The sequence below is a fragment of the Tursiops truncatus genome, chromosome 1 (genome assembly GCF_011762595.2).
Source record: "Tursiops truncatus isolate mTurTru1 chromosome 1, mTurTru1.mat.Y, whole genome shotgun sequence".
Taxonomy (NCBI): domain Eukaryota; kingdom Metazoa; phylum Chordata; class Mammalia; order Artiodactyla; family Delphinidae; genus Tursiops; species Tursiops truncatus.
Window position 1 is genome coordinate 38,271,466 of NC_047034.1, and position 27,859 is coordinate 38,299,324.

At 34.8% G+C, this 27,859-nt stretch overlaps 1 protein-coding gene across 1 annotated transcript in view; it reads left to right on the forward strand.

Annotated features, from left to right (window-relative positions):
• Positions 1–22,608: 22,608 nt before the first annotated feature.
• The window catches only part of SYT14 (synaptotagmin 14), a 147,280-nt gene continuing 142,029 nt past the window's right edge, over positions 22,609–27,859 (forward strand). The window contains 3 exon segments of the mRNA XM_073807432.1: positions 22,609–23,395; positions 23,398–23,535; positions 27,144–27,359. Coding sequence (XP_073663533.1) covers positions 22,609–23,395; positions 23,398–23,535; positions 27,144–27,359 — 1,141 coding nt within the window.

The following is a 27,859-nucleotide window of genomic DNA, read 5'->3' on the forward strand; positions in this document are numbered from 1 at the left end:
TTCTATTTCAGTGATTGGTAGGAGCTCTGATACCCCTCTTTTAAGTGTAAAAGGCTCTTTGCATATAAAACATTCAAAGGAATTACCTCCATCGCCTTGATCTTTTGATATTTTCACTCTAAAAGATCTAGGGGAATGATGTAGTAAACCTCATTAATAATTGAATTAAGCCATCCATTTAACTAAAAGATGGTGATTTGTCCAAACGAATATTCTAATAAGTATCAAAGTTAATTGAAATCTAGTTCTCAGAAAATTTTTTTCCTTTAGGAATTTTTCACTGCTTTGAAACTAAAGGCTAAGTGGAAGAATATGTATGTTTTTATGTGTTGAGAGGAGTAAAAACATAGGAAGTAGTTTTCAAGCAATTTAAAGAGGCTTGGCTGTCACACTCGCCAAGACTGAAGGTGGGAGACTTAATAAAAGAGGAAAGAATGTGAGACAGGAGGAGTTGATTCCCCTTCTTTAATGGTGAGAATTGTAATAGGCTCTGACCTGACCTTTAGGTCTTTACTTGCACCAGCAAAGACTTTGCCTTCCAACATTTATTAAACATTGCCTGATCTTTACAAACATCACTTTTCTTTGTTAATACTGTTTTCTTAGTTTCACTTACAAGTGCTCTTTTTAAAATAATTTTTCAAAATTTATTTATTTTTATTTATCTATTATTTTTGGCTGTGTTAGGTCATTGTTGCTGTGCGCAGGCTTTCTCTAGTTGGGGCGAGCAGGGGCTACTCTTCGTTGCGGTGCGCGGGCTTCTCATTGCGCTGGCTTCTCTTGTTGCAGAGCATGGGCTCTAGTTGCGCGGGCTTCAGTAGTTGTAGCACACGGGCTCAGTAGTTGTGGCTCGCAGGCTCTAGAGCACAGGCTCCATAGTTGTGGCTCACGGGCTTAGTTGCTCGGCGGCATGTGGGGTCTTCCCGGACCAGGACTCAAACCCGTGTCCCCTGCGTTGGCAGGCAGATTCTTAACCACTGCAGCACCAGGGAAGTCCCCCATTCATCTATTGATGGACATTTAGATTGTTTCTAACAAATGCTTTTTCTGTTTATTTTCTTCTGCTGTTTTGACTTAGTCCTTGCTGTAACATACTCTCCAAATCCATCCTTTACTCTTCTTTTACAACTTTTCTGAGTTTCTGGATCTACCTTACCATTTTTATACAATTATATTCAGCATTATAATTATCATCTATCAATACTAATTTATATCCCTGTTTTTGAAAGGTCTCAAAATTCCTTTATGAATATGAACTTTCTAAATATCTTCATCACACTAACTTTAGCCATTTGGGACTTGTTTAAAACAGGATGTTCTTAGCCTTTCTCTCAAGCAAATTGCTAATCTCAATGCTCTAAATTTTATATTCCTCCAGCCTTTCTTGATAGCCTGTTTTAGTTCTTAATCCTCACAGTTAAATAGTTATTTCTCTAATCAAGTTTTTGAGTATCATTACACATCATTTTCTATATTTTCTGATCTTAGAGTTCTGTATTATGTGGTCTAACTGTTCTGTATATACTAAAACCTTCAACACCTTTTGTCATTTCTTCCACAGTGCAAAGTAATTTCACCTTTGGCATAAGAACTTTTAATAGATATTTAGTGAATTTAATTATTTCTCTGTGAACCTTTTTATTGTTCTCGGTTGTATTTTGAAATTGGAGACCATACTGCGTTAATAAGAATCTGATAGCATAACAGAAGGCTTAGTTTTCACTTGTTAGAAACTTTACACTGCTGATTTCTATCTTACTTGTGTTATACCGTTATTTTACATTTTTTCCTAGCACATTTTAAGCCAACATTTTCATTAACCTTTATCAGCGTTTGGCCCCTGGTGGGATAGTAACTTGCCGTTATCTGTATTGAACTTTGTTTTGTTTTGATGTCTTATTTCTTTAATATATTGAGGTTCCTCATGTATCTTTCTTTTAATGAATTAGCCACCATGCCCAACCTAGTGTTCCTAGCATCTTCTACAGAATTAATGACCATATTCTCAGTTCCTTCATTCAGGTTATTGGTAAAGGTATTAAGTTACAGTTTTATAGAATGATTCTTTTTAAGCTGATTATGAATCATTGAGTTTTAGTTGTAATCTTACATGCTTTTGTGTAGATTCATTCTTTCTCTCTCTATCCATATCCATATCTCAACCCTCAGTCATGGCCACAGCTATTTGCTATTCCCTGACTTTAGTTTGCTGGGCCAGAAAAAGAGAATATTCAGTTAGGGAGGGAGTGACTTATATGGCCTCTTTGACATTAGACCTAGTCACCAATTAGGGCAATTATGATCAACTAGAGAGGTTGGCACAAGGCAAAACTGGCTCTAATATCAGTGCTCGCCTGAGAGATAGCCTAAGTGGTATGGCCTCCCATGAAGCCTAGTGACTTACTTGTTGGAGTTTCAGACCTTCATCTAGAATCTAGATCCTGTCTGTAAGTTTGTAGATGAAATTGAAATTTCATTTTAGAGAAAATTGTGAGCTTTTCCCAAGAAAGCTAGACATCGTATGTGTTTTCCTTGTCTACATAACTAGTCATTCTTTCACAGAAAGAAATTAACAAGTTATCCTGACATATTTCACTGAGACATAAAGATTGTTCCTTGGTGTCACATGTCTTTCTAGATAATTGAAACTTGGTATTTTGATAACTTGTACTAATAATTTCTCATGTATCTGCCATGGTTGTCTTTAAAAAATAATAGCATTTGGCATTTAACCCACAGACTATATTTCATTTACTTGAATATCAGTTGATATTCATAGAAGAAAGATCACTTGTCAAAGCATGTGAATGGATTGCCAACTTTTATATGCATTCACAAAATCTATAAGTAATTTATATTTTGTTAGATGAGTGTGATATAATGCCATGGATTGGACGTTCTCTGTCATTGGAAATAGAAGCATTAATGGAGCAAGTATAGGAAAAGTATTTAAAAATTAATATAGGTCCTTATATATGTGTTTTACCAGTTTATATATTTGAGACAGCCTGAAAGGTAGGCTCCAAGAAGTACCTCTTCCTTCTAGCCTGTTCAGTTGAGGCACCTAACATGTCAGGTATCACCATTTTTCGCTTGGATTACTGAAATTAAAAAATGTCTTTCACTAGTCCACTCCCATCTTTATTTCTACACTAGAGTGAACTTATCACTTCCATGCTTAAAATACTTTATAGAGCCCCTGTTGTTTTCAGGATAAAGTTCAAACTCCTCAACAGTCTTTACAAGGTCTTTCATGATTTTGCCCTTGCTTACTATCCAGCTTTATCTCTTGGTACTTTATACTTTTTATTCTATTCTCTTAATATGTCATTATCTCTTTCCTGTGGGCTTTTTTTTTTAATACTATAAATACTATTCTTTCTCTTTGCTTTGTTTCTTCTTTCTTACTCTAGAATCTTCATATTTCAGTTTAGGAGTCAGTTCCGTCGGGAAGTCTCTATCTCCCAAGCCAAGGTTAGGTGCCCCTGTAGTACTTTATTAAGCCTCTGGGTTCAGGGACCACATTTGTCTTATTCAGGCTTTCATTTCTATTTCTTAGTATTTATTGAATAAATTAAGATACAATTTAGTACTTCTTAGGCATTTACGCTGACAGAAAAAAGAACATTTGCCCCCATGGGTACATAAAGATACCCACTAAAAGCATTAAAGTTTCATCATTTTGAATTCTATTTTTTAAATTTCTGCAAATTTTATTATTTAGTTTTGTATTTTGTTCATTTAAAATATAAAAAAGTTTACTTACTAGCTAAATTATATAATATCTCCCTAAATCTCTAACTAAAATAGACATTACTGAAAGATGTGTCATGGTACACCACCAGATTTTATTCCTCTTAGTTTCATCATTCCATTGCTTATCTCTTCTCTTTTTGATTGACATATTCTTTCTTCAGCTGTGTGATTAATGCTGATTTTGTTACAGGTGATTTGGTTAACTTACAGAACCATTCTTTATTTTTAAAACATTTTTAATTAGTCCCTATTTTAATATTTAAAAATCGTATTCACAGCCTCTAAGTACCAGGACTCAAACTGCTTCCTATTTGATTCTGCTCCAACACTACCTTGCTTGTTCAGTAATGCTAACTGTAGCTGAAATCAGAGGGGATGTATTAGAGCTGTTTGCAAAGCTCTCAGAGTAATTTTTCTTTAAAATGTCAAATATTTTAGCTTTCATTATATCTGGTATGTTATATCAACAAAAAAGGTAGAAAGGCATAACTTTGCAAATGGAGCTCCACATTTTTATTCAATATGTGTTGGGAATTCAGGTAAATAGTCTTTAAATTTCAAATTGCTGTGTTGAAGTAGGAATGCAATATGATGTTGAGCTTTTATCACCACTAAATAAAGTGTGCTGGACCTGTTTAGTGGTAAGAAGAAAACATGATATGCTGTTAAGGTAGATGCACTTTTGATTGCACACATACATATTCAGACACAGTAAATCCATATGCCTTATTTTCAGCAAAGGTTGTGTCTTCCCAAAATGGATCAAGTTTAGTGCTAAAGAAAGATTTTTTTTTAGGGTGAGCAAAGGATGTTTTAATCACTTCAGGAAGAGAAGTAGAGTGATGTCAGCAAGATAACAGATTAGGCGGTCCCAACACTTGTCCCCCCACAAAAACAATGAATAATCAACTAACTACCAATGAAAATAGCTCTAGGACAGCTCTGGAGTATAGTGAAGCAACTGGAGCTATCCAGTGGAACATAAAAACTGAGAATAGTTTCATAGAAAAGTATAAAAAGCATTTTACCTGAATCACTCCATCTCCAAGTCCACTACAGCTTGACACCAAGAAAGATACCATTGGCATGACCTCCCCTCGGGGGGAGAGACAAGCAGCAAGACTCTTCCAGCTATTGCCACTGCCATTGAGGAGCCTAGTGGCCCTCCCCACTGCTGTGGACACCTGCAGCTTTCACCCACTGAGGACCTCCACGATCTTTGTCAAAACTGACCTCAACTGATGGACCTGCCTGGAATCCACCCCACTGAGTCTCCTTGGAGTCACCACCACTGTGTCTCCTTCACACCACTGCCCAGGAGTAGAGTTGCTGCAACACCTGTATGGGGGCTAGAGCCACCTTTTTGCTCTGCCCCACTTCCAGGCTGGAGCTACCATATCTCCCTCCACCTCTCCCCAGCCTGGTGCCACTGTCTTCATGCCTTAGATCCTGGCTCACAGTTTTTTCACATGCACTGGAACACTACCAATTGAGATTTATCCCTGGCATGCAGGGGTGATTTAACATACACAAATCAATCAGTTTACTACAACACATTAACAAAATGGAAGGAAAGAACCATGTGATGATCTCAATAAATGCAGAAAAAGCATCTAACAAACTCAATATCCATTCATAATTAAAACTCTCAACAAAATTAGTATAGAAGATACTTATTTCAATGTGATAAAGGCCATATATGAAAAGCCCACTTACTATGATAAGTGGGGGGAAAAAAATGAAAACTTTCCTTCTAAGATCTGGTGCAGGGTACAAGGGAAGAATTCCCAATCCACCACTTCTTTTCAACATAGTAGTGGAAGCCCCAGCCATAGCAGTTAGATAAGAAAAAGAAATAAAAGGCGTTCAAATTTGAAAGGAAGAAGTAAAATTATGTTTGTAGATGACATTGTCATGTTCATATACATAGAAAACCCTAAAGACAATCCTATTCACAATAGCAACTAAAATAATTAAAAACTTAGGAATAAAAGCCAAAGAGATGAAACACTGTACACTGAAAACAGAACGTTGATGATGGAATTGAAGAAGACACAGATAAATGGAAAGATGTCTTCTGTTCATGAATTAGAAAAATTAATATTGTTAAAATGCCCACGTTACCCAAAGTGAACTATAGGTTCAGTGCAATCCTATTCATGATCCCAATGGCATTCTTTACAGAAATAGAAAAAAAAAAAACAGTCCTAAACTTTGTATGGAATCACAAAAAAAACTCAAATAGCTAAAGCAATTTTGAGTTAGAAGAACAAAGCTGGAAACATCACACTTCCTGATTTCAAAATACATTACAAAGCTACAGTAATCAAAAAACTATGGTACTAGCATAAAATAAGACATATAGATCAGTCGAAAGAACAGAGAACCCAGAAATAAATTCATGCATCTACAATTCTTCCACGAGGGTGCTGAGATCACACAGAGGTGAAGGATAATCTCTTCAGTAATGGTGTTAGGAAAACTGGATATCCATATGCAGAAGAATGAAATTAGGTTCTTATCTCACACCATATGCAAAAATCAACTTAAAATGGATTAAACACTTAAATGTAGGACTTGAAACAATAAAACTACTAGAAGAAAACATAGGGAAAAAGCTTCTTGACATTGGTCTGGGAAAGGATTTTTTGGATATGACACCAAAAGCACAAGCAGTGAAAACAAAAGTAGACCAGTGGGATCGCATCACATTTAAAAACTTCTGCATGGCAAGGAAACCATCAACAAAGTGAAAAGGCTTCCTATGGAGTGGGAGAAAATATTTGCAAACCATGTATCTGATAAAGAGTTAATAACTAATATAATACTGTATATCAGCTATAGTTCAATTAAAAAATGAAATATATAAGGTACTTATACAACTCAATAGCAAAAAAAAAAAAAAAATAACAAGGACAAACAAAAGAAAACAAAGCAAATAACCTGCTTCAAAAATGTTCAAAAGAAAACATACAAATGGCCAACAGGTATATATGTAAAGATGCTCAACGTCATTAATGCAAATGAAAACAACAAGATATCAGTTCACACATATTAGAATGACCTTTATCAGAAAGACAAAAGATAACAAGTATTGAAGAGGATATGGAGAAAAGGGAACCCTTGCACACTGTTGGTGGGAATGTAAATTGGTACCGACATTATGGAAGAGTGAAAGTTCCTCAAAAAGTAAAAATACAACTACCATATGATCCACCATTTCTGGGTATATATACAAAGCAAGTGAAACCAAAATCTCTAAGAGGCATCTGCACTTCCATGTTCATTTCAGCCTTTATTTACAACAGCCAAGATATAGAAACAACCTAAATGTCCATCAATGGATGAATGGATAAATAAAATGTGTATATGTACAATGAGATATTTTTCACCCTTAACAAAGAAAGAAATCTTGCCATTTGTGACAATACGGATGAACCTGGAGGACATTATTATGCTAAGTAAAATAAGCCAGATGCAGAAGGACATATACTGCATGACCTCACTTAAATGTGCAGTCTAAAACACTTAAACTCATAGAGTAGAATGGTGGTTGCCAGGGCTGGGGGGAGGAGGAAATGGGAAGATGTTGGTGGAGGGGGGTACAAAGTTTCATTTATACGAGATGAATCAGTTCTGGAGATCTAATGTACAACAACGTGACTAAAATTAATGATGCTATATTGTATACCTGACATCTGCTAAGAGAATAATTCATAAGTGCTCTCACTATACACACCCACAAAAATGATAACTATGTGAGGTGATGGATATATTAATTAGCTTGATCCTGGTGATTATTTCACAATTCTACCTTAAATATATACAGTGTTCTGTTGTCAACTATGCCTCAGTAAAGTTGGAAAAGATATATAAAGCCAAAAAAATTTTTAAAGAAGAGGACTAGTTGATATAATATTAAAATATAGGAGGAAGGTCTTAGGTTTGAAAGAAACTTGTTTGTATTTATCAGAATTTAATGGTTCAGAATTAAAGTCTGAAAGAAGCATATCTGAAACTGTTTGACATCACAAATTGGCTTTAACTAGAAGATTGTCCTGCAGTTGGTGTTGAATTTTCAGAATCTTACTAATGAGGATCTTACTGAAAGGGATGGGCAAATAATCATTGGAAAAGTAAAGTAGAGGAAGAAGTGGCCTCATCTTTTGCCCATACCACTTGACATTCAGATAATTTTGGAGAAATTCATATACATTGAATAGACAAAAAATTTGAAGCAGGGAACCCTAATTTGTTGTTTAAAAGAATGACTATGCTTTGCTATTGGGTGATTCACCAGGAAAAAAGTTTTCCTTAGTCTAAACTTCATTGGAATTATATTTCCAAAGCCTCAATCAAGACTGCCCTTGAAGACAAATCTCTCCCAGAGACAGAGCTTTATTAATTATTAATTAATAAGTATTTGCTTTAAATATATTATCATAAGTGTAGTAAGTATATTATTATCAAGTCTAAGTCTTAAGTGTAAGGTTTATATATTTGGTGTTTCATACTTAATGTTTGAGTTTTTTTTCAATTTTTTTCAAGATTTAGTATTTTCTGCTGTTACGATATTTGAATGAAATTTCAATTTCAAGATTTAGTATTTTCTGCTGCTGTTACAATATTTGAATGAAATTTCAATTTACTACTTACTTATAGGAAACATAGGTTTAATTTATTGATGGTTTGACGTTTGAAACAAGTTGGGTAGCATCTATTTTATCAACCTTGTCAGGTAACTGTCTCCCAGGGGAGACAGACAGACACTGACTAAGACTAAGATCTTAGTCAGTGTCCCACATCACTGCCATCTGTGCCTCCTCCCCCACCCCCATTGTCCCTTTAAATTACTCAGCAGTGAATTATATCACTTATGAGTAAACATTTTTTTTACTGATTGTTTTTTAATAAAATCTAGTATTATACTGATAGATATGTATTATTCCTTTCTTTGATTTATATGTCATTCTTCCAGTTTTGCATCATTTATAATATAAAAATTTCACGTAAGTTTTCATTTGTGGAAGTAACTGAGATGTTACAAAAGGAAATTTAAACAAAACATATCAAATTAATCTTTTATATTCCCACATTGTTTCTTGGAATCTCTGATAAATTCTCTATTTTATGTCCAAACCAGAGCAAAATGAATTGTGGATTTTTTCTGATTAAAATATGTGAAAAATATTTAGGCCTTATTAAATAGGAAGCAAGTATTTCTTTTAAAATGAAAGTTGACTTCTTTTGTAGTTCCCATTTTGTTCAAGAGATAGAATTGCATCTATTAAATGAATTATTAAAGTCCCCATGACTTTAGAGGACTAGTGTTTCCTGCCCAGTAGAACAAATCAGCAATACAGACCTTATAATGCAAATTGTAAGTTGTTTCTTTTTATCCTTCTTTTTTAAAGAATTATAAGAATCATAGATACTCCTTGTTTAATTTTGCATTTAAAATATAATGGATAAAATAGTTTTGTAATATTTATTTTGTAATTTATAGTTAATTTGTTTTGACACAAATTTTATTTAGAGAAGAATATTATTATATAAATAAGTTTATATTGAAAATATGTTGGCTTAATAAATAAATACCTTCCTTATAATTATATTTCTGTATATCTTTGTGTTTTTCTCATTAACTTTACATAGAAAATGTTCTTTTGTGACAACAGAAAGTAGAATTTAAGTAAATTCTACAATACTTTCAAAGTCAAAATAGATTTGATATTGCTTTTATTTTATAAGATTGTAATATTTTTGTTTCCATGACCATTTTATCAATAGAAATTAAAATGAATTTTACTATTATTATTGAAGCTTGAATTTTGACAAAAAGTGGTATTTTTTAGTTTATCTTTTATAAATATATATATTCATTTCTAAGTATATAGTACAGATAACTACTAAAGCCATTTCCATCTACCTAGCATAAATAATTATTAATCTTGGACAAGCTAAACTGTATTTTCTGGTGAAATATATCTTGTATGCTTCTTGACTTTTCAGTGTAGTCTTTAGATACTTCATATAGAGAATCATATAGTTCACAGACACTTTCCTTGTATTTTTATTGAGCATTACTAATATATATCAAGCTTATTGTTCTATAAAATACTTTTTGTTTTTAAATTTTTATTTATTTTATTAGCTTTTCAAACATGGCGTATAATAATAAGTATATGGTATTTATCTTGGCTTCTAAGCCGAGTTCTAAAGTTAATTTTAGAATATTTTGAAAAGTATCTTGAATAGAAAATATTATGATTCCAGTTTTATGATTTATATATTTATTTTGAGAAAGCTGAAATCAGTTGCTGTATTTCAATGTATATAAAAAGCTAAACCATGAAATGTTTTCTCATAATATATGTACTAAGCTATATTATTTGATCGCATGGCTTTCCCTTGTTTTTTATGCTGCAGGTTGACATATAAGAAAGCAGTAGTGTTACTTGGTGTTTAAGACCATGGACTCTGGAGTCAAAATGTCAGGGTTTAAATCCAGGTTCTACCATTTCCTAGATTTGTGACTTTGGACAAATGTATTACTCTTTGGGCCTCAATTTACTCATCTAAAGACTAAGATAATATATAGTATTTACCTATCACAGAATTGTTTTGAGCATTACATTTTAAAATGAAAGAGATTATAACAGTGCCTGGCAAAGAGGAAGCAGTAAGGATTAGTGTTTAACATTTTGGGAGCAGGAATCGGCGTGCCTGTATTCATATCAAGATTTTGTCACTGAATAATAATGTTAAGATCCGGAAAATTCTACTTATTCTTATTGAGCCTCAGTACCCATATCTGAAAAATTAGGTTGTAGTGAGGATTCAGTTAGATAATGCTCGTAGTGCACTTTCTAAAACAGCCCTTAGCAAATATTAAGCACTCTTTAAATGTTTGATATTGTTAATTTTGTTATTTGTTGGTCTTGGTTTTATTGTTTACATTAAAGTTTTAAAAATTTGGATATGAGAAAACAATACATCAGTGAATTTTGACTTATTAACTAACTCTAAATTTGATTCAACAAATTTATTTCTTCAAATCTGTAATATTAAGCTAAACAGTTTAACTGTGTACTGTAAGAGATTTTGGAGGTTCTCCTTAAGAGGTAATATACATTTTTAAATAGCATTTACTTGCTTGCAGTGGATGATCTAGAATGTTTGAAAAGAGTAGATTTATCTATAGATAAATTAATCATAATCTTAGTAATATGTCGAATGGCTTTATAAGCAGCTTTACAGTATAAATAAGAGTTTGGAGTAAATTCCATCTTTTACTGAATGAAAATATATTTTATATTTGTGAGATCTGAGTTAGTGTAATTTTATTTAACTTTTTTGATGGTGTATAGCATTCATATCTTTAGGGTAATTTCGGTGTATTTTTCTATTGTAGTTTCATGGACAGGTGGGGTTTATCAAATGTTTTTATACCTAGAACTGTTACTGATCAACTTCTGGTATTATCTCATTTGAAATCATAAATGCTATTTCAATCCTGAGATAAGGATGAAAAATAAAAGTCTGAAGCTTTTTAATATTTTCTATTAGAAAACTATTTCTTTTCTACAATTACATTACTGTTTTAATATTTTAAATACAAAATGTTTTCAATGAAATGTAGGTAATGGGCATTTAGTTAAGCAATGGATAAAAAAGGAGTTGTATAGTATATTTACCTTAGTAGTATATTTGCCTTGTAAGTATAAGGCATCTTTCACCTTTTCTTAGTGAGAAAAGATTCTTTTCGTAGTTTATTCAAATTTCACAGTATATATTTATCTAAAAACTTGTAAAGTAAGAGATTTACCATTAAAGCCTAGTACCTATCATCTGCCAGTTCGGTTTGTATTTAGTCAGTGATGTCTTTGACATGCAATTGGATGAGCAAAGGGGAAAACTCCCAACTCTTTTATAACGAACCTGACCTTCATCAGAGCATTATCCGCATGTTTCCCTCTGTTTACTAGGCATCCACAATGAAGTAGTCCACTGACATTGCTAATATGTCAAAACCTAAACTCGGTACCTGCTTCTCTCCTACTGCTCTCTTAGCTCCCATGCCCTAAACCATCTGCCTTTCCTCTCGTATTTTTTTCATTTTGGTAAGTGCTGTTACTAATTCACCCATTCACTCAAGCCAGAAACTTTAGAATTATTTTCAACTTCTCTTTATCCTCATCTTCTACATTAATTGACTGGGTTATTATCAATTTTCCCTGAACAAAGTCACCCCTCTTCTCTGCCACCACTGCTATTGCTTAGTCCTCATATTTTGCCGCCATTCACTCCCTGCTATTTTCCAGGTTTTCTATTGTTTTAAGCAATATTGTTCTACAAGTACAAAATATGTAGGATGGTATTCAAGGTTCTTTGACAGTTTGGCCCTTCCTTTCATTTCCAGTCATAGCCGTTCTGGTATATTCTTGGTCTTTCCTGAACACACATTCATTCGTGCATTTACAAATATTTGTATAATGTCAGCTGGTGGTGCTAGGTGCTTGGAGGATACAGAGGTAAATAAGACAGCCAAGAATGTTGCCCATTAGTGCTGATAGAATTCCATGCACACTGTTTCTCGTTTTGGATCATGCTCTTTCATCTGCCCTTTACACTTTAAGAGTTTCTAGTAATCTTTCATACCCTACCCAAGTGTCATCTCCTTTCTGAAGTGTTACAAACTTTGCCAGGTAGTATTCCTTCTTGTGTTTCAGTAGTACTTTATATTCTATACTTCTATTATAGTGCTTGCTATATTATACTTGTTTATAGTTGACCTTTCTCCCTAGGTTAAATTTAAAAGTGGGAGGAGAGGAGAGAAATGAAGGAGGAATACAGAAATAAGGATTAAGGCAAGGCATAGGAAGAGACAAGAAGGGAAAGAGAGAAGGAAAACAGGAGAAGCAGTATGAGCAGTAAAGACATAGACTCTGAGCGTGGCCTGTGCTTTTCATGCGTCGCCTCAGGGAGCGCTCGCCTCGTCAGGAAGCTCAGGGTAAAAGCACAGCTGCCAAAGCAGGAGTGAGAGCGACTTGACATTGGGAGGCAGCCCAAAGAGGCTGCAACCACAGGAGGCTGGAGTCCTGGCTGCTGTCGGACTTCCCCGAGGGCTTCAACTGGGCCCCTCAGGCTGCGTACCGGCTGAGCGCCTCCCGCCTCATTTACCCCGTCCTGCTTCATGTCACTGACCCAGTCGCCCTGTTGCCAGAATGAGCTGAGGTCTGAAAATTGCTCAGCAGGACCAGGCATAACACGGGCCTCTTCTCTTGCGGTTTCACTTGCCAATGACCACTATCTTGATAATTCCATGTAGCCAACAGGGTCTTGGTCCTCCCACCTGGTGTCAGGCCTGAGCCTCTGAGGTGGGAGAGCCAAGTTCAGGACATTGGACCACCGGAGACCTCCCAGCCCCACATAATATCAATTAGTGAGAGATCTCCCAGAGATCTCTGTCTCAGTGCTAAGACCCAGCTACACCCAATGGCCAGCAAGCTCCAGTGCTGGACGCCCCATGCCAAACAACTAGCAAGACAGGAACACAACCCCACCCATTAGCACAGAGGCTGCCTAAGATCATACTAAGTTCACAGGTATCCCAAAACACACCACCGGATGCGGCCCTGCCCACGCCAAAGACAAGATCCAGCCTGACACACCAGAACACAGGCCACAAGGAAACCTACACAAGCCACTGAACCAACCTCACCCACTGAGGGCAGACACCAAAAACAATGGGAACTATGAAACCGCAGCATGCGCAAAGGAGACCCCAAACACAGTAAGTTAAACAAAATGAGAAGACAGAGAAATATGCAGCAGATGAAGGAGCAAGGTAAAAACCCACCAGACCAAACAAATGAAGAGGAAATAAGCAGTCTACCTGAAAAAGAATTCAGAGTAATGATAGTAAAGATATCCAAAATCTTGGAAATAGAATGGAGGAAATACGAGAAACGTTTAACAAGGACCTAGAAGAACTAAAGAGCAAACAACCGATGATGAGCAGCACAATAAATGAAGTTAAAAATTCTCTAGAAGGAATCAATAGAAGAATAACTGAGGCAGAAGAATGGATAAGTGACCTGGAAGATAAAATAGTGGAAATAACTACTGCAGAGCAGAATATAGAAAAAAGAATGAAAAGAATTGAGGACAGTCTTAGAGACTGCTGGGAAAACATTAAACGCACCAACATTCGAGTTATAGGGGTGCCAGAAGAAGAAGAGAAAAAGGGTCTGAGAAAATATTTGAAGAGATAATAGTTGAAAACTTCCCTAACATGGGAGAGGAACAAGTCAATCAAATCCAGGAAGCACAGAGAGTCCCATACAGGATAAACCCAAGGAGAAAAACACCAAGACACATATTAATCAACCTATCAAAAATTAAATACAAAGAAAAAATACTAAAAGCAGCAAAGGAAAAGCAACAAATAACATACAAGGGAATCCCCATAAGGTTAACAGCTGATCTTTCAGCAGAAACTCTGCAAGCCAGAAGGGAGGGGCAGGACATATTTAAAGTGATGAAAGGGAAAAACCTACAACCAAGATTACTCTACCCAGCAAGGATCTCATTCAGATTTGACGGAGAAATTAAAACCTTTACAGACAAGTAAAAGCTAAGAGTTCAGCAACACCAAACCAGCATTACAACAAATGCTAGAGGAATTTCTGTAGGCAAGAAACACATGAGAAGGAAAAGACCTACAATAACAAACCCCAAACAATTAAGAAAATGGTAATAGGAACATACATATCAATAATTACCTTAAATGTAAATGAATTAAATGCTCTAACCAAAAGATATAGACTGGCTGAATGGATACAAAAACAAGACCCGTATATATGCTGTCTACAAGAGACCCACTTCAGACCTAGGGACACATACAGACTGAAAGTGAAGGGATGGAAAAAGATGTTCCATGCAAATGGCAATCAAAAGAAAGCTGGAGTAGCAATTCTCATATCAGATAAAATAGACCTTAAAATAGACTATTACAAGTACAAAGAAGGACACTACATAATGATCAAGGGATCAGTCCCAGAAGAAGATATAACAATTGTAAATATTTAAGCACCCAACATAGGAGCACCTCAATTAGGCAAATGCTAACAGCCATAAAAGGGGAAATCAACAGTAACACAATCATAGCAGGTGACTTTAACACCCCACTTTTACCAATGGCCGGATCATCCAAAATGAAAATAAATAAGGAAACACAAGCTTTAAATGACACATTAGACAAGATGGACTTAATTGATATTTATAGGACGTTCCATCCAAAAACAAGAGCATATACTTGCTTCTCAAGTGCTCTTGGAACATTCTCCAGGATAGATCATACCTTGGGTCACAAATCAAGCCTTGGTAAATTTAAGAAAATTGAAATCATATCAAGCATCTTTTCTGAGCACAACACTATGAGACTAGATATCAATTACAGGAAAAAATCTGTAAAAAATACAAACACATGGAGGCTAAACAATATGCTGCTAAATAACCAAGAGGTCACTGAAGAAATCAAAGAGGAAATAAAAAAATATCTAGAAACAAATGACAATGAAAACACAACGATCCAAAACCTGTGGGATGCAGCAAAAGCAGTTCTAAGAGGGAATTTTATAGCAATACACTCCTACATCAAGAAGCAGGAAAAATCTCAAATAAACAACCTAACCTTACACCTAAAGTAGTTAGAAAAAGAAGAATAAAAATACCCCAAAGTTAGCAGAAGGAAAGAAATTGTAAAGATCAGATCAGAAGAAAATGAAAAGAAATGAAGGAAATGATAGCAAAGATCAATAAAACTAAAAGCTGGTTCTTTGAGAAGATAAACAAAATTGATAAACCATTAGCCAGACTCATCAAGAAAAAAAGAGAGAAGACTCAAATCAACAGAATTAGAAATGAAAAAGGAGAAGTAACAACTGACACTGCAGAAATACAAAGGATCATGAGAGATTACTACAAGTAACTATATGCCAATAAAATGGACAACCTGGAAGAAATGGACAAATTCTTAGAAAATCACAACCTTCTGAGACTGAACCAGGAAGAAGTAGAAAATATAAACAGGCCAATCACAAGCACTAAAATTGAATCTGTGATTAAAAATCTTCCAACAAATAAAAGCCCAGGGCCAGACAGCTTCACAGGTGAATTCTGTCAAACAGAGAAGAGCTAACATCTATCCTTCTCAAACTCTTCCAAATAGGTAGGAACACTCCCAAACTCATTCGTTGAGGCCACCATCACTCTGATAACAAAACCAGACAAAGATGTCACAGAAAAAGAAAACTACAGGCCAATATCATTGATGAACATAGATGCAAAAATCTTCAACAAAATACTAGCAAACAGATTCCAACAGTACATTAAAAGGATCATACACCATGATCAAGTGGGGTTTATCCCTGGAATGTAAGGATTCTTCAGTATACACAAATCAATCAATGTGATACACCATATTAAAAACTGAAGGATAAAAACCATATGATCATCTCAATAGATGCAGAAAAGGCTTTTGACAAAATTCAACACCCATTTATGATAAAAACTCTCCAGAAAGTAGGTAGAGAGGGAACCTACTTCAATATAATAAAGGCCACATATGACAAACCCACAGCAAATATCATTCTCAATGATGAAAAACTGAAAGCATTTCCTTTAAGATCAGGAACAAGGCAAGGATGTCCACTCTTGCCACTCTTATTCAACAGTTTTGGAAGTTTTAGCCACAGCAATCAGAAGAAAAAGAAATAAAAGGAATCCAAATTGGAAAAGAACAAGCAAAGCTGTCACTGTTTGCAGGTAACATGCCACTATACAGAGAATCCTAAAGATGCTACCAGAAAACTACTACAGCCAATCAATGAATTTGGTAAAGTAGCAGGATACAAAATTAATGCACAGAAATCTCTTTCATTCCTATACACTAATGATGAAAAAGAGAAATTAAGGAAACATTCCCATTTACCACTGCAACAGAAAGAATAAAATACCTAGGAGTAAACCTACCTAAGGAGACAAAAGACCTGTCTGCTGAAAACTATAAGACACTGATGAAAGAAATTAAAAGACAGTACAAACAGATGGAGAGATATACCATGTTCTTGGATTGGAAGAATCAATATTGTGAAAATGACTATACTACCCAAAGCAATCTACAGATTCAGTGCAATCCCTATCAAACTACCAATGGCATTTTTCACAGAACTAGAACAAAAAGTTCACAATTTGTATGGAAACACAAAAGACCCCGAATAGCCAAAGCAATCTTGAGAAAGAAAAACGGAGCTGGAGGAATCAGGCTACCTGACTTAGACTATACTACAAAGCTACAGTAATCAAGACAGTGTGGTACTGGCACAAAAACAGAAATATAGATCAATGGAACACGATAGAAAGCACAGAGATAAACCCATGCACATATGGTCACCTTATCTCTGATGAAGCAAGATTATACAGTGGAGAAAAGACGGCCTCTTCAATAAGTGGTGCTGGGAAAACTGGACAGCTACATGTAAAAGAATGAAATTAGAACACTACCTAACACCATACACAAAAATAAACTCAAAGTGGATTAAAGATCTAAATATAAGTTCAGACACTATAAAACTCTTAGAGGAAAACATAGGTAGAACAGTCTGTGACATAAATCACAGCAAAATCCTTTTTGACCCACCTCCTAGAGAAATGGAAATAAAAACAAAAATAAACAAATGGGACCTAATGAAACTTAAAAGCTTTTGCACAGCAAAGGAAACCATAAACAAGATGAAAAGACAACCCTCAGAATGGGAGAAAATATTTGCCAACGAAGCAACTGACAAAGGATTAATCTCCAAAATATACAAGCAGCTGAATATGAAAAAACAAACAAACCAATCCAAAAATGGACAGAAGACCTAGAAAGACATTTCTCCAAAGAAGATATACAGATAGCCAACAAACATATGAAAGGATGCTCAACGTCACTGATCATTAGAGAAATGCAAATCTAAACTACAATGAAGTATCACCTCACACTCATCAGAATGGCCAGCATCAAAATATCTACAAACAATAAATGCTGGAGAGGGTGTGGAGAAAAGGGAACCCTCTTGCACTGTTGGTGGGAGTGTAAATTGATACAGCCTCTATGGAGAACAGCTCCTTAAAAACTACAAATAGAACTACCATATGACCCAGCAATCCCACTACTGGGCATATAACCCTGATAAAACCATAATTCAAAAAGAGACGTGTACCACGATGTTCATTGCAGCACTATTTACAATAGCCAGGACATGGAAGCAACCTAAGTGTCCATTGACAGATGAATGGATAAAGAAGATGTGGCACATATATACAATGGAATATTACTCAGCCATAAAAGGAAATGAAATTGAGTTATTTGTAGTGAGGTGGATGGACCTAGGGTCTGTCATGCAGAGTGAAGTAAATCAGAGAAGGAAAAACAAATACCGTAGGCTAACACATATATATGGAATCTAAAAAAAAAATGGTTCTGAACAACCTAGTGGCAGAACAGGAATAAAGATGCAGATGTAGAGAATGGACTTGAGGACGTGGGGAGGGAGAAGGGTAAGCTGGGAAGAAGTGAGAGAGTAGCACTGACGTATATACACTACCAAATGTAAAATAGATAGCTAGTGGGAAGCTGCTGCATAGCACAGGGAGATCAGGTCGGTGCTTTGTGACCACCTAGAAGGGTGGGATAGGGAGGGTGGGAGGGAGATGCAAAAGGAAGGGGATATGGGGATATATGTATACATATAGCTGATTCACTTTGTTATATAGCAGAAACTAATGCAACATTGTAAAGCAATTATACATGGCTAATGTCTGGGCATAACTTCTTGTTTTTGGTAGCAGGATCTGGTCCTCAACACCAGCTTCATGTTCAGGCAGCACTCTTACCATTCCTGCCACCTTCTCCCTCACCCTCATCGCCCCTCCCTTACAATATCATTCTGTGCTCCATCCTCTGTGACAATATTACTGAGCCAGCTTTGAATAGGCTGTAATGTCATATCAGTTCTACACCTGGATGCCTGGCTTTCACAAATAACGAAAAGCTAGGAGATTAAAGCACTCATCATTGACTGGTGGGTGACTTCATTTTTAACAAATGAGTTAGATGCTAATTGTCATGGCTCTTCTGATTGAAAGAAAAATCTTGAAGGAGATGACATTTTAGTTGCTGCTTGAGCAGTGGGGGAAGAAAGAATAGGGGATATTTGAGGCTTAAGATTCATTCTCAACTAATAGTTGAGTATTATATGGAAGGCACTGGTGGTAGAAAAATTTAGTTCCTGTTTAACTCCAAATGACTGGTGTAGAGAGATAATGCAAAAGTTGAAAGAAAAGAGATTGCTGAGGATTGGAGAAGTTGGAGAAGGTTTTGTCTGTTCTCACTCTACCAAATCTCCCTGGATGATTTATGTATTCTCTTGAGATCAGATTCTCTTGAGAACCTGGTAGTTCATCATAACAAAGTTTCATGGAGTTTCTGGAATATATCATGATCTCCTGTCTCTATATGCACATGCTGTTTCTTCTGCCTGGAATAGTGTTAACTTGGCTAATTCTTAATAATGCTTAAAATATAATCACAGCAGCCATTACTTTCAGAAAAGCTTACTTGATCCTTCAACACTGAGTTAAGTATTTCTGTAGTTCTCGTAGTCCTTGTTCTTCCCCAGTCATAACCTTTATTGCACCATGTTGTAACTGCCTTCACTAGACTGTTCAAGGAAGACAGGAAATGGGTATGTGATAATGCCTGGTATATGGCTGCTGCTCCAAAAATATTTGTTGGTTGAATGAATGAGTGGGATTTGGTAGAGAGGACACTTGGTCACTCCAGGCAAGGGGAAGAGGGCAAACAAAAACAAGGCATGGGGTAATGCGTATAGCTGATTCTGAGGCAGTGAGTGGAATCATTTGATTGGAGTGTAATATTGAAAAGAGAGGCTGCAGCTTTCAACATGAGGAAGTCCAGAGTTTGTTTAATAAAAAAAGGCCATTGAAGCTTTTAGAGATAAGAAGAATAATATACATTCTCATAAATTCGATTAAGTGATAGACCTGTGCTTGGGAAATAAGTTTTTCTAATTCTTGTTTTAAAATTTTTGTAATACTTTTCAATGGACTTAAACATATGATAACTGCCTCTTTTAAATATATGATAACTGCCTCTTTTATAGACTCGTCTTTTAAGATTGTACCCACATAATTTATAGGGAAAGTTTTAGAAGATTTTAATACTCTTGAATAAATTGAACAACTCATTAAACTGTGCAATTTGTTTTTCTTACAAACTGAAATGTTGTGAACTATGAAAATTTTTAAATATAATTCAAATAAGGCAGTAATCTAACACATGTATAGGGGTTTCCTTCTTGTTTGTAACTTGAAAAAGAATAAATGCTTACAGCTGTGACTTTTTTTCCCCTCTAGTATCTCCAGAGGCAGTTGGATTTTTGTCAGCTGTTGGGGTGTTTATTATCTTGATGCTGCTCCTTTTTCTCTATATTAATAAGAAGTTCTGTTTTGAAAATGTTGGCGGGTTTCCAGATCTTGGTTCAGGATACAGTACAAAGAAGAATTCACAAGATAAAATTTGTAAGTATCATATCGCTGCTTTTCCTTGTTTGGTCTTTCTGTCTGTACTATTTATTACTTTCTTTAAAAATATATATATATATATATATATATATATATATAATAAAAAGCTTGATTTTGACATGTAGTAAACTAACCTTGAGCCACTATTCTGAGAGTAAAAGATGTATTAAGTAAATTATGTTCAGTTATCTTTTTATTGCCCATGAATTGCTATCATAGCGCATAAAGATAAATTGTATACCATCATTGAATGGCACTTTTATTTTTCAAATATAAGGTATGCTTTTGAGCCTGTTATATGAACACATATGCTTTAAGAAGAAGGATATATCTTATTACATTTTATGCTTTAATCCATTGTCCAGATAGTTCCCTAGAGAGCTTTTTTCCCGTGTCCCTAGAAGGCTTTTGAAAGTATTCACCCTTTATCTTCACATGCTGTTGAATTCTCAGTGATGGATAATTTTATTGTTTGGAGAATGTGGTTTTCCCTGGTAACTTAGTGTATAAAGTCTGATTATGAAAATTAGTGTTCCTCTCCCTCCCTTGGCACCACAGGCATATTATATGACTTAGTGTTACTAGATAGCAGGAAAGATGAGGGCTGTGAAACTGTTCTTTCTCTTATGAAAACATTTTATATTTTAAAATAATTACAAGAGTTCTTTATTTGCTATTTCCAAAGACTGGCTTACGTAAATGATAGCAGGAGTAAGTTGAAAATTGTAAAAGTAAGACATTAATTGAGAAGAATTGTAAGGAACAGTAGAAGAGAAACCTTGCTTTTCTTGTCCATGAATATATGTTGAAGAGGTGCTTTTCTCTTATTTCTGATAACTTAAAAAGTGATAGCCTCATTGTTTATGAAAATCTTATTATCGAATTACATCACGCAGCTTTTGCATTAGGAAACTATAGTACTTTATGTGGTTTTGGTTTGATCAAGTTTAATGTTTCTCATACGTCACTTCAGTCCTGTTTTTTCATCATTTGTGTAGAATGAACTGGTTAAAGATACCTCTTTTAGCAGCCTCCAGTAATTCTGTGTTTTAGCATTTTTGGTAAAAATGCTTTTACCCTTTACACTCTTAAAAATTATTGAGGACCCCAAAGAGCTTTTGTTTATGTGAGTTATAGCTATTGGTATGTACCAAATTAGAAGTTAAAGGCTAAGAAAATTTTAAAATATTTTTTATCGATTTATTTTAAAATATCCAACAATAAGCCTATTACATGTTAATATAAATGTATTAATTTTAAAAACTATATATTTTCTAAAACCAAAAAAAAAAAGTTTGGTGAGAAGAGTGACATTGTTTTACATTGCAAATCTCTTTAATGACTGGCACAGAAGAAGGAAGCAACTGGATTCTCACATCTGCTTCTGCATTCAGTCTGTCATATGGCCTCTGGAAAATCCAAGTGCTCATTTGTGAGTGAATGAAAATGAAAAGTTACATATTCTCTTACTCTTATTGTAAAAATAGTTTTGACCTTGAGGATCCATTGGAAAGGTCTCGGGGACCTTATTAATTTTTCTGAGGCTGTTTCTTATTCACTTATTAAATAAGAATAATAATATTTACCTCCTAGAGTTATTGTAAGATCAAGTAAGATAAAATTTGTGAATCACAATGCCTTACATGTAATAGCAACTCTGCAAATGTTCACCCTCTGCTCTTCCCTATTCTAACCTCTATGCAAAATTGTTTAGATATGTAAACAAATATATATTTAGGGGAATATATAGGGGAAACCCTTAATATATTTTTTATTTTGAAATGATATTGGTACTTTGTTAATAAGATAGGGTAGTTCCCATACATAGACTATTAATAAATAAACTAAAAAGTACATAATAAAAATCCTTTTTATACTTCTTCTTGCAGGTATAGAATAAAAACTCAATAGTATTTGAGGGGAAAATATTGTCTTGCTGCTGTTATGATAGCTGTGGAGTGGGAAAAAGTCATTACGTTTAAACCAAGTGGTTTTTTTTTTTGAAGCGTCTTTACTTCAACATATTTCTTCCATTGCATAAGCATTTACAGAAAAATTAAAAGATACAATGTGAAATACTGATATTGGGCTAATGAATAGCACCATTTAAGTAAATGTTAAATTCAGACTTGAAAGTGGTTGATTTTTTGAGAAGAGAAAATTCCATTTTTGCACCTTTTAGGAACAAGGAGTTAGAAAATGGCATTTTTCAAAAATTTTCAGCAGAATCTGCCTTCAGTGTCCTCTCTGGTGGACACAATCAGTAATGCTGTGGAAGATTTGACCACTGCTGTGGGGGAAGTCAGCTATGCTTTCACTGACTCGGTTGCTGAACAGGTAGCAAGTATGATAAGCGGCTTCCGCCCAGAAGAGGAAAGCCCTGCAGCAACAGAAGCTGTAGATACTTCTAAACGAGAAAATACCACGTTACCAGAAGTCTCTAAAAACACTAATTGTCAGAAAACACAATTCGATTTAGAGCACCAAGCAAATCGAATAAATAGCTATAATACTTCAGTTTCACAAAAGCAAGATCAAGGAATGAATGAAGAAGGAGTATTTAAACATATTAATAATAGGCAACAGACACTATCAAAATATCAAGAAACCGATACTGCTGGTGATTCTTCTTTGAAAGGCCAGATGAGTGATGGTAGGATATCAGTTAGCAAGCAGTATGCAAGGGCTGGATCTACTTGTCAAGAACTTGAAAGTACTGACAGATGTAGAAAATATGGATTAGGAATTTCCAATAATGGTAAGCATGACCTAAAGGAGGTAAGATTTCAAGAAATGCAAGAAAATTATTTAAAGAAGGCTGAAAAACATATTAAAAGTAAAGGATCCAAAGGGAATAAGTGTTCAGGAAATGAATGTTCTCCAAAAGGTATTTTGGAAAGCAATAGACATATGATACAGAAATCCATTAAGAAAAAAGACATACATCCAGCAGCATCAACTAATTCTAAAGGTAAGTGTTATGGAAAATCAAAGAACAAATAAATCCAACAAAATACTACAAAGTGAAAGGAGACATAAAAACAAAGAAAAACGAAGCCATTTCTGCCAAAAAAGAAACAGCAAAGAGTAAAGATGAAAAATATTCTGAGATAATACCAGAAAAAGGTGAGGTCTCCTAATGTGAGTTTGAGTGATAAAATTTTCTCTTGATTTTTTACGTTAGGAAAGCATCCAAATTTCTAAATTTTTCTATACATGTCTGTATATCTAATTTAAGACTTTCTTGAATCCTCTTACTGGGAGACATTTTTAAAGTCATACAGTTTTTTTCTCAGAGTCATTTCAAAAGCATTCATGTTATTTGTATACCTCTAATTTAGTTACTGCCCCTGGTCCCTGCATTATTTGGCCAATTTTAAGGGCCTTAATTTTACTTAATGCCCATTTATTTTTCAATCAGAAGTTCTGTGGTTTTCTTAAGTAGTGTGCATACTTTAATTGGAATTTATTTGGTGTGCTACAGTTAGATTTAAAAATTTTATATTTTTGTAACCAACCCTTAAGCCCTTTATACCGTGTTGCTCTTCACATCTTTCCTAGTAAGAATGTACCAAACGTTTTGTTTTTCCTTGAGAGCAATAGATTTTTATCTTATTGAATAACATGCTTCAGGATATGTATCTATTCATTTAGCCATATATTAAGAGTTCTATATGACATGTTTCCAATGTGTATACATGAACAATCTATTATTATTCATGAGTTCTCTTTGTAGAATTAAGATTCCAACTAAGCAGTTATAGTTTTCATCCACAATATTTGTGACAATTTTTAAAACAATTAGCTGACAGTTACTTGGTTTTGGTTGCAGAATTGCTTCATATCGCTAGTTAGTACACCTGGTTATCCTTTAGTCATTTTCATTAATTGCTGATCTGATCACAAGGCCAGAAGTACACTGGCTTTTATTTATAAAAGATACATACAGTATTTTTATGTATATTTACATTCTCATAAAATAACCAAAATACTGAGTAGCAGTAGAAATGAAGAAGACTGTTTCAGTTCTGCTACATGACTTTGTGCATAATAGGGTCTGCTATTTATCAATTATATGAATGTTTTTTAAATGGTATAATAGAGGCTGATCCAGGATGGATGAGCTAATTAAAAAGGAATGCCACTTTTTGGAAATACCTCCATTTTGAAGTCTATTCTTGTAGCAGTTTTTTGAATGTCAGATTCAGTGTTTTTTTGGTAGCCTTGGTTTAGTTTTGGTAGCCTTATTACTTGAAGTAGCAAAAATTAAAAGAGAAATAAAATTAAGAAGAATAGTTTACATATTATTTTATTCATAAAATAACAGTAGAATGGATGCTAGTAATAAATACTGCAGTAGCAATACAGAATTTTAAATTTTGTTTTGATTTGTTTTCATTAAGAAACATGCTGCTACCTAAAAGAAATCAAATATTTCTGCAGTATTCTAGATTATAGTCAGCACTAAACTGAAACATGTTATGTTCTAAAATCGTTTTGAAAATCATTTGACCCATATGGATTGTCCCTTCATTAGCTGAACTATAATGTTGCTAGTACCTGTGTCCTAGTTTCTGACAGAGCTTACAAGGTATAATAAGAGGAAGAAGAGTTTCCTTCTCTGTTCCTGAATGCAGGGCTACTTTAGGTAATATTTTGTAGTAGGTGAATTTCTAGTTACCCTCCTCAGAACTCTCCTGCTGCCTTAAGACCACCACCATGGTATCCCACAAGTGCTAAACCCTGGGAGTCAGAATGCCTAGGTTCTAGACTAGATCTGCCATCTCAGCAGATGCCATCTCTGTCCAATAGAACTTTCTGCAATGATGGAAAAGTTCTACATATCTATATTGCTTCATATAGTAACCACTGTCTGCATGTAGCTATTGAGCACTTGAAACGTGGTTAGTAGCACTGGAGAACTAGATTTTAAATTTTATTATTTCTACTTAGTTTAAATAGCTGCATGTGGTTGGTGACTACTAAATTGGACAGTGCAGAATATAACATCAGTCATAGTTTCACCCTTTGATGGTTTTATTTTGCTGAATTAAAAGGCAGGACTTAGACTAGTGACGTCCAAGCTCCCTTACTTCTAACTGTAAACATTCAGTTTCTATCCCATATTTTAAAATTACTCATTCTGTGTCTCCCCACCTGAATTTCAAACATTGATTTGTCTACTGCAGATGATCTTAGCTGAGTATAATGAGAGAAATATCTAGACTGAACTAATAAATTCTGACTGCTATGGTCTCTTTATCCTTCTAGAGTTATTTTATAATTCTGAGAAGGTTGCATCATGGTCTAAATGAATGTCAACATGATGCAGTTTCAAAATTTTTACCTTAAAAAAATGGTAATAACTAGTGTTTTTTTTGTTTTTTTTGTTTTTTTTTTGCGGTACATGGGCCTCTCACCGCTGTGGCCTCTCTCACTGCGGAGCACAGGCTCCGGACGTGCAGGCTCAGCGGCCATGGCTCACGGGCCCAGCCGCTCCGCGGCATGTGGGATCCTCCCGGACCGGGGCACGAACCTGCGTCCCCTGCATCAGCAGGCGGACCCCCAACCACTGCGCCACCAGGGAAGCCCCACTAGTGCTTTTTAAAATAATATAAAATTAATTAATTTACCTTCTGAAAAATTTATTTGAAATTTGGGTATATTCAAGTAGAATTTTCATAGTAAGTCTGCCTTTCACAGATAATGTGTTAAGCTTGGTGTATATGCTTCCAGACGTTTTTGTATGTACGTGTAAACTTATACTGCATGTATGTGTGTATATGTTGCATGTAGGCATACGTATGTTAATCTCTTTTCTTCTCTTTTCTCTTAACATGAGAAAAGCTTCTCTTTTCTCTTAACATGATGTGGTAGTTATTCTTTCCCTGTGAGTACTTGTAAGTCCACCTCCTCATTTTTAATGACTGTATAGTATATCATTGCATAGATGTATCATAATTTACTTAACCAAGGCTCAGTGATGCACATTTAGCTCATATTTATTTTTGTTTTCCTTTGCTGTTAAACACAGTGCAGTAAATTGTCTCAAATACATATCATTGCTCACTTGTTAATTATTTTCTTAGGCTGAATTCTTAGAAATGGAATTGGTAAATTCCTAGAAATGGGTCAAGGACTATATGCAGATCAGAAAGTTTGATATGTATAGCCAGATTGCTCTCTAGAAAAGTTGTACCGCTTACAATTCCATCGATAGTGTATGTCTGTCCATTTCTTTGTTCTGCTTCTAACACTGAGCGTCATCAGTTACGAAAATTTTGACTAAGATGATAACCAAAAACATCTCTTGTAGCATGAATTATTTGAATCAGGTCCATATGTATTGGCAATACTTATAACTTCCTTTGTGTGCTACTGATGCTTTAAAAATAATTGTGTAAGATGGAGAGCCTTATTACTCTGTTTACCTGTACCGTGGTTGGAAAATCCCTATGACTAATATTATTTATATAATTCAAATATACAAGTCAGTTTTTTCTATTAAAACATAAAAATCTAAAGCTTGGGCTTCTTAAATGAAAAACTATTTTTCTAAAGCTGAAAATTCAGTTTGTGTGTATGTGTATATATATGTTTATATATATATATATTTGTGTGTGTATGAATATATGTGATACATATATAAGCATGTAACATGTATGTAACTATAGCAAATTCGCTACATTTTATTGCGTTATATTTTGATCTGCTCTCCTTGTCGTTCCAAATAGATAATTCCTACATTGACAAAGATGAGCATGGTTCGTCCTCTGAAAGTGAAGATGAAGCACTGGGTAAATATCATGAGGCCTTATCCAGATCACACAATTCCAGACTACCATTGGCAGATTCTAGACAAAAGAGCTATACTTGGGAAACAAGACAGAAATATAGCCCTCTCTCTGCAGAGTATGATGGATACAGTAGCGAAGCATCAATAGATGAAGGTAAGATAGGTTAAGTTGTTTTTTTTTTTTTACACTATAGTATTTGATTATTTGTTTCTAAAACTCTAGGTGTCTGTGGTTGTACAATAAATAAGAGATAGCATATATGGTAGGGTCACATTTCTGGGAATATAATTTATTCAAATTCAAATCTTTGGGCTCAAGCCAAAAACCAAAACTAAAACCAAAACACCCAAAAGCAAAACACCAAATAATTTAAATACAGTGGTAATTCTCTCTTTTCATAATGAACATATGCCTAGCAATCATGAGATGGGAAGTGTGAATCTGCTGTTGTCTCAGATGGAATCAGTTCCTAAATACCTGTTACAGGAACTGATATGGTCTAAGAATCTCACAGTGTTGAATATGATTCTAGTGTGTAAATGAATGCTTTTTCATTCAGTATGGGCCCTAACATGAGCCAGATACTTCATGTGGCATGAAGCAGAAGGAGTGGTGATCTCTTCCATGTAGGAGGAAAAACTGTCTGAGATAGA